Here is a 15135-nt window from a genome sequence, read left to right as displayed (position 1 = left end):
ACTTTATTAATGTTGTGGAGACAATGGTCAAAAGAGGTTCCATAGACAGAGAAATCGTCCATGAAAACCTCCACAATTTCCTCACAAAAACCATGAAAGATAGCAGACATACACCTTTGAAAAGTAGCAGGAGCATTGCATAAACCAAAAGGCATATGCCTATAAGCATAAGTACCAAATGGATAAGTAAAAGTGGTCTTCTCTTGATCGGCAGTGTTAACATGAATTTGAGAGAAGCCAGAATACCCATAAAGATAGCAAAAGTGAGTGTTTTTTTATAACCTTTAAAGCATTTGGTCGATGAACGACAGCGGGTAGTGGTCCTTCCTGGTTGCTTTGTTCAGCTTCCTGTAATCAATAAACATTCTATATCCAATAATAATTCTTTGAGTTATTAGTTCATTCTTATCATTAGGAACCACAGTCGTACCTCCTTTCTTCGGAACACAATGTACCGGACTTACCCACTTACTATCAGCTATAGGGTAGATAATACCTGCGGCTAGAAGCTTGAGGATTTCGGTCCTCACAACATCCTTCATCTTCGGGTTCAACCGCCGTTGATGATAAACAACCGGTTTAGCATCAGGCTCAAGATTGATAGTATGCTGACAAATAGATGGACTATCCCCTTAAGATCATCAAGGGTATAACCAATAGCGCCTCGGTGTTTATGAAGGAATTCCAATAATCGCTCTTCTTCATATCCTGAAAGGTTACAATTGATAATAACTGGATATACTTTCTTCTCATATAAATAAGCATACTTGAGCGTATTGGGAAGAGGTTTAAGATCAAACACCACGTCTTCCTTTGGTTTCGATAGAATTCCCAAAGGCTCAACCGGAAGGTTGTGCTTCCGGATAGCAGGTTGTCTCAAGAATATGTCGTCTAGCTCATTCCTTTCCTGCATATGCATATCATTCTCGTGGTCCTCCTTAAATTGCTGCAAAGGATCGTTAGGAGGAATAGCAATAGAAGCAACCTCTTCAATAATTGTATCATTACTAGGCAGATCAGTACCACGAATTTTCTTTGAGAATTTAGAAAAGTTAAATTCATATGGCTCACCATTAAATTCAACATATACTTTTCCTTTCGTGCAATCTATAATAGCTCCACAAGTTTTTAGAAAATTCCCACCAAAGATAATAGGGCAAAAACTATCTTGCATTGAACAGAGTACTGAAAATCGGTAGGATATTTTACCTTTCCACATAAGACTTCAACATCTCGCACAATTCCAATAGGAGAGATAGTTTCTTTGTTGTCAAGATGAATAGTAACATCAACGTCTTCAATTTGACATGGTAGAACCTCATTCATGATCTCTTGATAAAGTGAAAAAGGAATAGCACTAGCACTGGATCCCAAATCACATAGGCCGTAATAATTTTGATCTCCTATTTTAACAGATACAACCGGAGTACCTGAAATTGGGCCTTTATTCTTGGCTGTAACAAGGTTAGTAGAAACAACACAAAAAATTATATTGGAATCCTTAATATTACTAGTAACAAGATCCTTGACTAATGCAACTTGAGGATCGACCTTAATCAGGTCCTCATGCTCATCAGTCGTACTTTCACTTTTATTCAGTGTGCCTGCGACAAAATAATGCTCCTTCATCCTTGTGGGATAAGGGGGATTTTCATATAAAACTGCAGGCAAGATAGGGTCAACAATATTGTTGTCAACAGGTAATTCCTTAAAAGGTTTATGGTGTTGATCCTCCCTCTTCTTAGAAGAATCAATATGAGAGGCGAAGTCTTTGCAAAAATCAATTAGAAGCCGGGAATCAAGACCAATCTTAGCACAAAAGGTATTGAAGTAATTAGTTTTCACATAGCTCTCAATGTAATCATGCACATAATTTATAACGGGTTCAATACCTTTATCAATCTCCCAATCTTCAGTGTTCTTCTGGATCCTTTCAATAAGATCTCACCTAGCTTCAGTGCTTTTGTTGGACAATGCCCCACTAGAGGAGGCATCAAGCATCTCTTTATCTTCACGAGAAAGCCTTGCATAAAAATTTGTAAGAATGATTTCCTTGGGGGGCTCATGATTGGGACATTTGAGCATTAGGGACTTCAATCTCCCCCAACCTTGAGTGATGCTTTCTCCGTCACGAGACCAAAAGTTATAAATATAGTTCCTCTCTCGATGTATTTCATGAAGAGGATAAAACTTTGCATAAAAGAGAGGCATAAGATCTTGCCAACTTAGTAAATGAGAGTTATCAAAAAGCCTATGCCAATCCAAAGCCTTATCTTTTAACGATAGAGAGAATAGCTTTCTCATAACAAAATCCATAGATATACCTGCAAGCTTAAATAATGAGCATAGTTGTGAAAGATATAGCAAGTGTTAACCTTGATGTCTATCTCGTGCATATCGATTAGCCAAGACACAGTCAATAATACTAGTTGGTATTTTAAAGGGCACAATTTCTGTAGGTGGAGGAGGCTCCTCCACCACAATAGCGTTGGGGCAGTTCCCCAGGAGCAAGAAACCAAGAGCGGAGTTGTCCATAGGGACAAAAAGTGGAAACAGCAAAATAAAAAAAGCATGTACAACGTAAAGGTTTCCTTACCAATTTCACTTACCAATAGCGCTACACTGCCCGGCAACGACGCTAGAAAATGGTCTTGATGACCCACAAGTGTAGGGGATCTATCATAGCCTTTTCGATAAGTAAGTGTGTCGAACCCAACAAGGAGCAGAAGGTACTGACAAGCGATCTTGAGCAAGGAATAACTTCAAGCACTGAAAGGTAACTTTTTATGGGTTTTCTGGTATAAGAAACAATATGATCATAGGGGGTGAAAATATGATGAACAATCTGGTCATAACAATAATTCTCAAACAAAACTCAATAGCATTCACCACAAAAGAGTAATCAACACCGGTAGAGTAGAGGGGATGAATAGTGCAAGGTACAACTCCAATTGCAATGGTAAAGTGGGATGGGTGAAGATGGAGATGCTTCTCGTGGTGATGATGATGGTGATAATGATCTCGATGATGCCCGTGACGATGGTGATGACGATGAGGATGATCTCCCCTTCTGGAAGGAGTTCTCCGCGGCGGAATCTGCTCACCAAGAAGGTCTTTTCTTCTATGTAGGTTTCTGTCGCGGAGCGGCGGCGGAACTCCGGAAAAACTTCTGTCCACGGGATTTTTAAGTCACGAAGGTGACATAGGCCAAAGGGAGGCACCATAGGTGGGACCCTCCACCCATGCGGCCACCTGACACGGCCTAGGGGGGACCCGCGCCACCAGGTTGCCTGGGTGCCTGATGACCCCCCTCCGGCCCTTCCTCGGCCTTTCTTCGTGATTTGTTCGAAAACTCCTTCCCCGTAAATTTCAGCTCAGTTGGAGATGTTCTGATATGGCAACTCTTCATGCTCTTTTTTCCACTGAATCCTGCGTCTGCTGTTTCGGCACCGAAAAGTTATGAACTATTTAAAATAAGCCAAAAAAATAAGAACATCATCATATTGTGAAATATATCAATGAATAGAGAAAAATTATGATACAAAATAGTGATGCATTTTGGATGTATCAGGCCCCTCTCGGTAAAACCCCGGAACCCATTCGTCACTCCTCGTACTTTACCGGTAATGCGCGAAATCTTTCCGGAAGCCAAATACAACAATACTATAATCAATCTTCATTTCCGGACCATTCCGGAGACACTCATGACGTCTGGAATCTCATCCGGGACTCCGAACAACATTCGGTTACCAACATCAATAATTGAACTGTACCGAAAACGTCACCGAACCTTAAGTGTGCAAACCCTGCGGGTTCGAGAACTATGTAGACATGATCGAGACGCTTTCCAGCCAATATTCAATAGCGGGACCTGGACATCCATATTGGATCCTACATATTCTACGAAGATCTTATCGGTTGAACCTCTATGCCAAGGATTCACACAATCCCGTATATCATTCCCTTTGTCCTTCGGTATGTTACTTGCCCGAGATTTGATCGTCGGTATTGCCATACCTATTTCAATCTCGTTACCGGCAAGTCTCTTTACTCGTTCCGTAATACAAGATCTCATGGCTAAATCTTTAGTCACATTGTTTGCAAGGCTTGTTTGTGATGTTGTATTACCGAGTGGGCCCCGAGATACCTCTCCGTCACACGGAGTGACAAATCCCAGTCTTGATGCATGCTAACTCAACGAACACCTTCGGATATGCCTGTAGAGTACCTTTATAGTCACCCAGTAACGTTGCGATATTTGATACACACAAGGATTCCTCCGGTGTCAGTGAGTTACATGATCTCATGGTCATAGGAATGTATACTTGACATGCAGAAAACAATAGCAACAAAATAACACGATCACATGCTATGTTTATAGTTTGGGTCTTGTCCATCACATGAATCTCCTAATGATGTGATCCCGTCATCAAGTGACAACACTTGTCTATGGCTAGGAAACCTTAACCATCCTTGACCAACAGGCTAGTCAACTAGAGGTTCACTAGGGACATAGTTTTGTCTATATATCCACACACACATTTATGTTTCCATTCAATACAATTATAGCATGGATAATAAACAATTATCTTGAAAGAGGAAATATAATAATAACTATTTTATTATTGCCTCTAGGGCATATTTCTAACATAAGGTCCGTGGGACCCGCCCCTCGCCGCGTTCGACGATGTCAACCACCACCACCACCACCAGCTGGAGTGCTTCTCGACGGTGTCGGAGCTACGGGACCCTCTGCTGCACGCGCTGGCCGAGCTGGAGGCGGCGCGGGGCGTGTACCGGGAGGATCTCCTGTGCATGGAGCACGAGGCCGCGCGGCTCGTGGCATGCACGGCCGCCGAGCGCGACGAGCTCCGGCTGCCGGAGAAAGGGCGGCTGGTGGAGGTGGTAGTGTCGGCCGGCCCGCTCCTCCAGACTCTGCTCCTGGTTAGTCCGCTCCCGCGCTGGAGCCACCCGCCCCCGCCCGCCTCGGCAGCTCAACCGCAGCAGCAGTAGCACGCGTACCCCTGCTTCCAAATGAGCTTCTCCTTCTGCATGCAGCCAACAACCTGACAAGTAGGCCCCACCCCGGTCAAAACCGTCGTTGACTGTGCCACATCAGCATCGACCAGAGACAAACCAGCCGGGGGGTGTTTTGTCCCTTTTTTGGGGGGTCTAGAAGGAGCCAAAAAATAGATGAGGGGGTAAAGTGAACAACTCACTTTGTTCAGGGGAGTAAAATGAACTTTTTCAAAAATAATTGAATGGATATATATTGCAAGATCTCGGAATCGAACCCTCCCCGAAGGTAGAGCAACAAAACATAGGAACCACAAGAAGGAGATGCTAGGTTTGCAACTGACAGGAACGAGCTATATTTGAACGTTCCTATAGAGATACATTATATATTTAGAACTAATCATTTAAAAAATAAAATCACAAAAAAAGTGAATTCTGAAAAAAGGTTAGACAATTAGAAAAGGTTCGTGAAAAATGGAAAAGATTCACCAATTTCAAAAAAGATTCGTGATCGAAGAATCATCCATTTTGAAAAACATTACTGATTTTGACATAAAATCAAATAAAAATGTTTTTGAAAAAAATTCATTTTTTTGAAAAAAATCATGAATTTGAAAAAAAATCATTGAATTTTTAAAAAAAGTTCATGGATTTTGAAAAAAGTTCATATAATTTGGAAAAGTCCATTGAATTCTAAAAAAAGTTCATGGAATTATAGAAAAAGGTCATCGAATTTATTTGAAAAAACTTTGTTCTTTTAAGTTCATTTAAAAAAATCATCAAATTAGAAAAAAAACACATTTCAAAACAGTTCATCAAAAATGAAAATAGTTCACAGATTTGAACGAAAAAGTTCATGGAAAAATAAAAATAAAATCATCTATTTGAAAAGAATTCGCGGATTCGAAAATAAAATCATCAAATAAGGAAGAAGAAAAAAGACAGAAAACGTAAAATGGAAAATGGAAAGAAGAAAAAAAGAATTTAAAATATGTTACCTATCTTTTTTTTAAATGTTACTCCCTCCGTTCCATAATATAAGTCTTTTTAGATATTTCACTAGAGGACTGTATACAAATGTATATAGACATATTTTAGAATGTAGATTCACTCATTTTATTCTGTATGTAGTTCCTTAATAAAATCACTTAAAAGACTTATATTTAGGAACGGAGGAAGTACCTACAATTTATGTCTATGTGGCCTAGTGGTTAGCGGAGTGTACCACGGGACAGGTGGTTGCGGGTTCGATTGCACTCCTCGCTTGCCATTTTTTTTGCCTTTTAGAAAGCCGAAGGGATTGGTTCGAAAACAAAAAAAACCGAAGGGACGCTAAGTTGGGCCGGCCCAGCTCGGATGTCTGCAGGCCCCAGTTTAGAAAATGCATACAAACTAGCGCCTGCAGCGCCAAATAGGAAAATCCGTCAATTCTTCACGAAGCTCAAATCTGAGTAGAACACTTGGCTGTATTTTAAAACCATAATTATTTAACTTTGTTTTTTTCATATTGTTACTTTTTACAGTTTTTGGATGCATGTGGAACCATATCCACCTTAGCATTTCTGGGGCATCACGTGTCATATCCTCTATTCCTAAATAAATCGTGACCATTTTTTTCCTATAACCATACCATTATGTCACATTAACAAGTCATGCATGACACTATTTGTTGCAGTTTTTTAGGGGACTATCAGTTATAATTTGGACCACAATATTTGAAGAACATTTCTGGGAGTGTATTTTCAAGCGAGCGCCCAACTTGCCATCCCAAGTCAACTAAAGCTGTCATGTCAACTTTGTAGGAATTGCCATGGTTGGAGGAGAAAACTGCAATGTAGCGAGAAAAATAGCAGAAAAAATGCCACGCTTCACCGAAAAATTGATGTTCGTTTGATCATGATCAGATGGCTTTGGAGGTGTTCTCTGGGACCTCTCTCCTAGGAAATGTTCCTGAGTTATCATTTCCCGACAATTTTCATTAATTTATCCATAGAACTAAGCCACATCAGTAAGCCATCCATGTTAGTCATAATTCTTATTTTTCCAAATTATTTTTTGTTCTGACATGGATGGTATATGTGTTGGCAGCTTGGAGCATACATCTGTAGTTTATGCTTCACATTTTGGTTGAAACTAATATCTTGTAACCTCAACCCATTTTTTCCCCCTATTTTCTGCATCGTTTTTACGTGCTCCATATGTTATATCTCTACTATTAAAGAAGGATCTGCCGTCGTGATGGTTCGACCTCGTAGGATGGTTCGACCTCTCGTTCTCTCGCCCCCCACCCACGTTCTCCTCTCACTGATTTTTTTCCAACCATTCGAAAACCAAACGGCTCAATAAAGAAATATCTACTATTAAAGGGGATCTGCCGTCGTGATGGTTCGTCCTAGTAGGATGGTTCGACCTCTCGTTCGCTCGTCCCCCACCCACGTTCTCCTCCCACTGATTTTTTTTTCAACCCTTTGAAAACCAAACGGCTCAATAAAGAAAACCAGATTCATATGCCTCACCCCGCCCCCGCGCGCTAGCCGCTAACCCTCCTAGGCTGGAACGGCCGCCGTTCCCGACGCCGCCCCGCCCCCGCGCGCTAGCCGCCGTTCCCGACGCCGCACCCGCCCCCGCGCGGTAGCCGCCGCTCCCGGCGCCGCTCGGTCGCCCGCCCCCGTCGTAGATGCTCTAAATCGGGTGCAGATGCTCTAACACCACAGTCAACTGTTGACACCCGTCCCCACCGCCAGCCGAAGCCCATCCGGTCGGCGTCACGACTCACGCGGCCTCCGCGCTACACTACGCCACGCCACCTTCCCCCGATGAGAGCCGCAGCCACATCCACAGCCATCTCCCTCCTCTCGCCCTACCGCTTCCGGACCTCCGCTCCCGCCAGCCTCCCCTACCGCCCGGAGGCCGCACGCTCGCCCGCCGCCGTCGAGCCCCCGGCCCCGCCGCTCTCCAAGGTCACGCCCCGTCCCCGGTTGGAGTTAATCGTTTTGCTTTTGTGTCGGGTCGGGGTCCGATCTGAAGAGGGTTTGGGTTCTGTGGGCGCAGTTCAAGGTGGCGCTGTGCCAGCTCTTGGTGACGGCGGACAAGGCTCGCAACATCGGGGGGATGGCGGCGATGGCGCGGCGGGGTGCGGCGCTAGCGCTGGCGATGGCGCGGAGGGGTGCGGCGCTAGCGCTGGCGATGGCGCGGAGGGGGATGTGCTCCGCCTCGGCGCCCGCGGGGGAGCACGCCGCGGCGACGCTGTCCTCGGAGGAGCTCATACGGATGGAGCAGGACTGCAGCGTGCACAAGTACGGTGATTGCTTTGCTTCTAGATCAGCACCCTCTCCCCCTCCTCCTCGCACGCCTTCTGCTTGCGTAAATGTCTCAGTGCCAAATTCTGTTGTGTCGATCATTTCTCCGACCGTATGTTCTTCTTCGGCACTTCGTCTTCATATAGCGCCCGCGGTTCCGCAGGTAGAGTAATCGATCACCAAATTGGGCTTGCAGAGACATTCTTCAGCACATTCTCGCATGCCAATTTTGTGATGTTTGTTTATTGCTACTGGTACCGACTGTATACACATGCTGCAGTTTATGTATACATCGTAGCAGTGACAGCGACTCAAAGCTGTCATCGTAGCAGTGACAGCGACTCAACGGAGTTGGGGGCTAGCCATCGATCCCATCTAGGGTCCTTAGGCGCCGCCATCATCGGATCTTCTAGGCCACGGCAAGGCATCAGATCTTTTAGTTAATTTTTGAAGGATACTGCAGGTTGTTTTGCAAGGAACATGTATAAGATCAGAAGAGAAACAGCGGATGCCATAATTCTTCAGAAGTATGCAAGAAGGTTACTGTTAGAGCAGAATTACCATGAAACATGTTCAGCAGCTCTGCTTATCCAGTCTTGTATTCGAGGGTTTATTGCTCACCGCTATTTCTCAGCCATCAGGGAGCAGAAGGCTGCGTTAATGATACAGGTTCACCTCCACTTCCCCTCCCCACACCACAGACACGTATGCACACTCTGCAAGAAAGCAAACAAACTTAAAGCAAGTGTACCATTTTAGTAGAAGGTAACTTGATTATTTGGGGATAATTGCCATGCTAGCAAGCAATTAGTTGAAAATTTAACTTGTAAAATCCTCTACATTATAAGCATGTTAATTTTTTTGTCCATCTACCTCTAGATTAATTGGAGTATTAGGAAGGTACTGGATGTCATACTGTAGTTATGTCATCACTTGCTTATAAGAGGTAACACTTTGTATTGTTGAATTTATGTGACATGAGTTTCTTGTTGCCACTTCGTAGTCCTTCTGGAGAAAACGGAAGGTTGCCATGCTTTTCTAGCGTTACAAGCAAGCCGCTATAGCAATTCAGTGTGCTTGGAGACAAAAGCTTCCAAGAAGGGAGCTAAGGAAACTCAGAATGGTATTTTTCTGGTTGCAATTCTGTAATTTATTTATGTCCTAATAAATTAATTGGCATGTTTCTAGCAGTGCTGAAAATAACATTATTAATTTGCTGTACCCAGTTTAAGAATTTTGAAGATCTGTTCTTTTCCTAAAACACCGCACAATTTCCTTTGTTAATGTCAACTCGTTTGAGGGAGCCACCTATCAGCACCATGTCAAGCAGCAGCTGTGTGGCTTAGCCTGAAATCTTAATTAGACATGGCTAAGATCTTGAGGGCCAGGTTAAATAATGTTGACTCGTTTGCAGATTCTTGTATGGAAAGAAGAAAGATAGGATTGACCTTGTGCACTGATGGTTGTATGGACGTCGATGGCCGTCGCCGGTCAAAGGAGTATGATGGCAGACGTTGTGGGGATGCCGCACTCAGCCTACCACGAGCTCCGGATCAAGACGATGGCGGCCGACGAGCAGAGTTTGCTCGTTGAGGAGGTCATCCTCCTCCCTGTACATTCTTGGCTTCGCAAGAACCTGATTGGTTTGATTTGATTCAGTAGTTCTTGTGGCATTGGGTTCTCAGATGCAACATTTAATTGAAAGTTCTTTACTCCAATGGAAGAAAAAGAATGTTATTACATAGTGGGGTTCAGTGGTAAATGCTCACATATTCTTGATCCCCAGATTTCTAGGTGGAACATAACTAGAGCAAATATTCTGTGTGGTTTCAACATCTTCTGATTTTTTTTAAATTTGATTTTAATACCCTCTTTCCCTGAACAATTTACTCTGCATTTTTATTTGTCGTTCTTGTTTGGATGCTCATATTTGCATTGTTCTGCGACTACTTCAACAATACAAGAAGTTGGAGTAAATCCTTTTGTTGAAAAATTTGAGGCATCAGTTAAAATAGTAATAAAGGAAACAAGAGTTGAGAACAGCTTCAGTTCTTAGTTAGCTTTTTATAACTTAGTTAGAAAATGATGTGTTATCTAAAGGCTCGTACTAGCTTTTCCTTACCCTACTTTATTTCTCAAAGTTTAGAGAGAAAGCATTCAAGAAAGATTGATACTTATTGAAGTCCTGCATGCAGGTGGAGGCGAGCGTTGGCAAGGGTTCGTTCGGAAGAGCAGGTGGCGTACAAGATCGTGTGGAGATCCAACGACCGGAAGTTCGGCTCCGTAGAGGACGCCATTACAGGTGCGTCGATCTCAATCTTCTCCTCCATTGCCATTGTCTTCCTTAGCCGTGGGTTTAACAGGTGTGCTCTTGCACTCAAAAGAATTTTCAGTACGCGATTGGTTACGTTCTTTCTAACTCAGTTATTGCTTGCCTTATCGTGAAATCTTCTTTGCCATGGTGAGCACAACATGATTCGTTCGCCGTCATGCGCTTTGTTATGGCATTAATTGTGTTCAGAAATTAGTTTTAGTGAAGATCAAATGGTTTTTAGATTAGGTGGGGAATACATGAGTATTCTTTGTTCTGTAGTGTATTGTTAGTTAACTGAGGCGTATGCAGTGGGGGTTATGTTTATTGAAGCAACCTAATTAATTACATCCATGGTAAACACTATTTCAGTGGGTTGCTCAACTGAGACGTACTGTTGTATGACAAAGTTTATGCATTGGGAGACATGGCAACATGTTAATTAAAGCCATGGTAAACACTATACATTCAGAATTCCTATGCAAATTGGGAGACCAGACCTTACAGTCATCGAATCCATAAAAGATTATGCAGTGGGTTGTTTAACCGAGACGTATTATCTCTTCTAAAATATTGCTGAATGCATCTTCATGTGTGAAAATGTGGACGACTACAGGAGAAACATAAACTTTATCATATAGACAAAGTTGGAAATGTTTAACTGCTCAAATTTCTACTTTGCAAACAAATAAAGTGATGCAAGGTATTCAAATGTCTGTGGTTGATCAGAATTTACATTGGGTTCAACAATAAATTGGTGCTTAATTGTTGCCTTGGTGATTGCTACTGTTTCATGGTTTCAGAAACATGTCTACTGTTGGACTGTCTCATAGTTTATGCCTGTTTTCCAATCCATTATATACGTATATCTACCTCATGTTAATGCTCTATCAAAATTGTCTCATTAATTCTTCTCACATTATTTTTCTCAAATACCAGTAATCCTTTGATTGGCCTGCACCTAATTTATAACTCCTGCTAGAATTCTGAATCAAACTACTTCATATGCAGAACTAGAAGAATTCCAAGAAAGATCATTGCTTCAAGACTGGTAGCGGCCACAACATATTTGACATCAAAACTAGATCTGGGTCCTAGATATCCGGTCTTGCTCGGTGATATTTCTATTTTCCATTGTGTTATATACCTATATGATTGATTTGCTACATGAGGTAGTGAGAAAATCACCTGATACAAGGTCAAACTAAATTTCCATTTCTACAATACTAGCTACTAACCAACAATATGTGTTAACGATCTCATCACAGAGTGATTAGTCATAGTAGACTATGTGCGAGCTTATGTGAGTCCAATCAATCCATCTTTTACTGGCATGACCCATTGTGTAATCGGGATTATCCGCACCAACCTTCATAGACTCCTAAATAGCGGGGGTGAATCGTGTTGCAAGGTGAAAACCTAGCGCCACCAATCCCGTGCGTCTTCGAGAAGCCAATCCAGCCTCGCTCCCCTCCCTCTCCACTACGCCACCGTCTCCCCCCTTCTGCCCTGCTCTCCACCGCGCCGCTGCCTCCTCCCCTTTTGCCCTGCTCTCCACCACACTGCCTCCTCCTCCCTTTTACTGTCCTCTCCAGCGGCTAGCAAAGTGAGACGACGACAGCGCTCGATTCGATCTACGGAAGAGAGAATACGAGAGGGAGAGAGACAAGGAAGTGGAGGAGAGGAGATGAGGGAGAAAGAGATTGCAAAGAGGAGAGGAGGTGTGTCAGCAGATGAGAGATGGTCGCCAGAAGGAGCGCCCACTTTTCTCTTCGACGGTGGCGGAGCACCCACTTTTCTCTTCAGTGGTGGCGACGACTTGCAGGCAAAGAGCAACACCACCGCCACTCGATTTAATATGCAGGAGAGAGAAGATGAGAGGGAGAGAAGCATGGAGAGGAGAGGAGGTCCGACGGCGGACGGGACAGGATCACCGGAAAGAGTGCCACTGGCTACTCTTTTGTAGTATACGAGTTAATAGTATAGATTCACCTACTCATTTTGTTAAAAATACGAGTTATGTTAGAGACTAATACATGCCTTTGTGTGCTAATTAGAGTTAGCAAAGTGTACTCTGGGATTCATATCACAAGAGAGAGGGTCTTGGACTTGGATTGAGATGATTATATGGAGAAGGCACATCGAAAGAGGCACATGTTTTATTTTTCTCTCTTCTGCCTAATTGCACGGATATGATAATTTGTATGCATTATTTGTTGTATGATTCAGATATATTAACATGTGCAAATGATGAATCATATTGGATTGAGAGTACGAAGTGTTGACTGATTTTATGAAGGAAGTTGATTATATTATATCATTCTCCTGATTTTTACTCGATATCTGCTTAGATGGGAGAATAATTTACCCATCTTTTATTTGTTTCGATTGTTCGTTGCCCCTTGGCGTGTTCAATAGAAACCATCACCTATCGCTGACTCGCTGCTATATATTGGCTTCATTAAGAGAGAGTAATGATGCAATAAATATCTGAAGGTGGAGATGCAGATTTTGGAGAAAAACCAAGAAGGCTAACATCGACCATCGACCGAGAAAAAAATACATATTCAGGGTAAAAAAAATCTCCTTCGTTACAGGTGCGTTGGTCCCGATCCTCTCCTTCGTTTTCCTCATGTTCCAATTTTTTACGACAAGTGTTGCTCTTGCATTCCAGAATTTATGGTAAGCTATGCAGTCCTTGCCCTTTATCAGATCTGGCTTGCCTTGTCCTTTGACACAGCCACGATTCATTCGATGTTTTGACTTCCGAGTTGTGTTGTGAGATCAGTTTGGTGTAGATTATAGTAGATTACAGCGGACGAGCAATGATTGTGTAGATCGAGTGGAGAATAAATGATTCTTAGCATTTTTATGTTCTAACACAAATATATAACGTAGGTCTGATGCCGTGAAACCAATATACGCCTGGCCAGCGCTTTCGGTCGATGGCAAAACGAACACATAGCGAACCATGCTTGCCTTGAGATGGATTGAATCAGCTAACAACACACGCACACACACTCACATGTAACGTATTTGCTGTTTATAATTCTTCAACTCAGGGTGATACAGCCTAGGAGCTGCATGTATCACCTGGCTAAGCAGAGTTAGGATTTCTGGGCATGCAATTGTTGGTGAACTCTGGCAATCTTTGAGATCTATTAACAACCAAAAGAGAGAACTAGCAAGCTGGAGATTTGACCATCTAAATTCATTGTGCTAATTTAAGTAGTTCTTAGCTATCATCTAACAAAACCATTACAAGATTTATTGATATAGTCCATTGTTTGCTTTTCGATTTTTGGCAAATGGAGCAGATTATGAAATCACATATTTCAATTAGTTTTTGGTCTGTCAGCTTGAGTAGTAATTCTTTATAGTGTCCCAGTTGTTATTTCATATAGGGTACCTTGCTATGGTGCAAGGGACTATACGATACTTCATATAGGAGGTCGAGCCTAAAAAAGCTACAATCATGTTAATCAATCTGTCATGATATTGTTCCTGCTTCAAAATTTACCCTGGGGTGTTAGTTAACAGTCCTCTGAATATTGATTTTCTATTACATAATTTGTCGATTTGTGCAGGCTTTCATTCATGATGGGCCGACCTTGAAGTCTTAACGTTTACCCTTTCCAACATGCAACACTCGCGATGTGGTGCTTAATCCTGCTAAATTTTTTTGTCTATTAATTTTTATGTTTTTTTCACCTCAGATATTGTATTTATTTCGGTTGGGTTCTAACTAGAGATGCACATAAATAACTTGGTTCTCGGTATCATAAAACAAACAAGGCACAAACCTAGAAGGTTATTGATTATATGCTGCAACCCATTTAATTAAGCTGGTTTTCTTGACACCATTTTCTATTGCAGGCTGTTGAATATATACAGTTTTTGCAAGAAGTGTGGTTGGGTGAGGTCTCGATACAACATCTCACTTTTTGTTTGTTTCAACAATGCATTTTTCTTTTACTTCCTGCTTTGATCAAATTGGAACTAGCCTTGTAGATCGGAATAATTGAAAATTGATGTGTAATATTAGGTCTGTGATTGCAGTGTGTAAAATTGGCCTATTTATTCGATTCTTGTCATATAAAATGTGTATTTTTTACCCTAAATGTGTATTTTTTCTTTCTTAGATGCCCTTATGAATCAGGACCATCGACCATCGACCATTGACCGAGAAAAACCAAGAAGGCAAATGATTCATAAGGGCATCGCTGCTATGAACTCGTCTAATCAGTTAGTGTAACCATCGACCGACAGCTGAGACTGGTGTTGAATTTTGATATGCGATGACATCTCCAGGGATGATGATACCTTTTCGTGTTTGATCTTTTCTTTACATACTACAACCACTGTAGCACTCCGCACCTTTTCAAGATTCTGGAAGATAGTTCTGTTTCTTGCCTTGCCTATTTGATCTGTGTTTTTATCATGATGAATTACTGGAGGTAATGTGCCTTGGTGGTGTATGTGTATGTGTATCTTTATGTCCATGTTGTG

General features: G+C 42.2%; 2 protein-coding genes across 7 annotated transcripts; both read left to right on the top strand.

The window, feature by feature from the left end:
- The first annotated feature begins 7694 nt into the window (after nucleotides 1–7694).
- LOC123408680 lies at nucleotides 7695–8866 on the top strand. Its single transcript, XM_045101737.1, has 2 exons — nucleotides 7695–7976; nucleotides 8068–8866. The coding sequence occupies exons 1-2, from the start codon at nucleotides 7833–7835 to the stop codon at nucleotides 8485–8487; spliced, it is 564 nt and encodes a 187-aa protein (XP_044957672.1). The 5' UTR covers nucleotides 7695–7832; the 3' UTR covers nucleotides 8488–8866.
- A 487-nt stretch (nucleotides 8867–9353) lies between these two features.
- LOC123408681 lies at nucleotides 9354–14531 on the top strand. 6 transcript variants are annotated; one of them, XR_006612775.1, is made up of 5 exons: nucleotides 9354–9438; nucleotides 9730–9912; nucleotides 10511–10617; nucleotides 11638–13223; nucleotides 14214–14447. XR_006612775.1 is itself a non-coding variant. In XM_045101739.1 (4 exons), exons 1-4 carry the CDS (start codon nucleotides 9775–9777, stop codon nucleotides 14225–14227), a joined length of 360 nt encoding a protein of 119 aa, XP_044957674.1. In that variant the 5' UTR covers nucleotides 9452–9774; the 3' UTR covers nucleotides 14228–14447. The 6 variants fall into 6 exon arrangements, 3 of the variants coding, with proteins under 3 accessions (XP_044957674.1, XP_044957675.1, XP_044957673.1); XR_006612776.1 differs by lacking the exon at nucleotides 9354–9438 and having other exon boundaries at nucleotides 9445–9912; nucleotides 11638–11741; nucleotides 13129–13223; XR_006612774.1 differs by lacking the exon at nucleotides 9354–9438 and adding an exon at nucleotides 14503–14531 and having other exon boundaries at nucleotides 9452–9912; nucleotides 13123–13223; nucleotides 14214–14285.
- The last annotated feature ends 604 nt before the right edge of the window (nucleotides 14532–15135 follow it).

Source organism: Hordeum vulgare, chromosome 7H (assembly GCF_904849725.1).
Source record: "Hordeum vulgare subsp. vulgare chromosome 7H, MorexV3_pseudomolecules_assembly, whole genome shotgun sequence".
NCBI classification, from domain to species: Eukaryota; Viridiplantae; Streptophyta; class Magnoliopsida; order Poales; family Poaceae; genus Hordeum; species Hordeum vulgare.
Note: the sequence above shows the minus strand (reverse complement) of the source record. Positions and strands in the feature narration are given on the sequence as shown.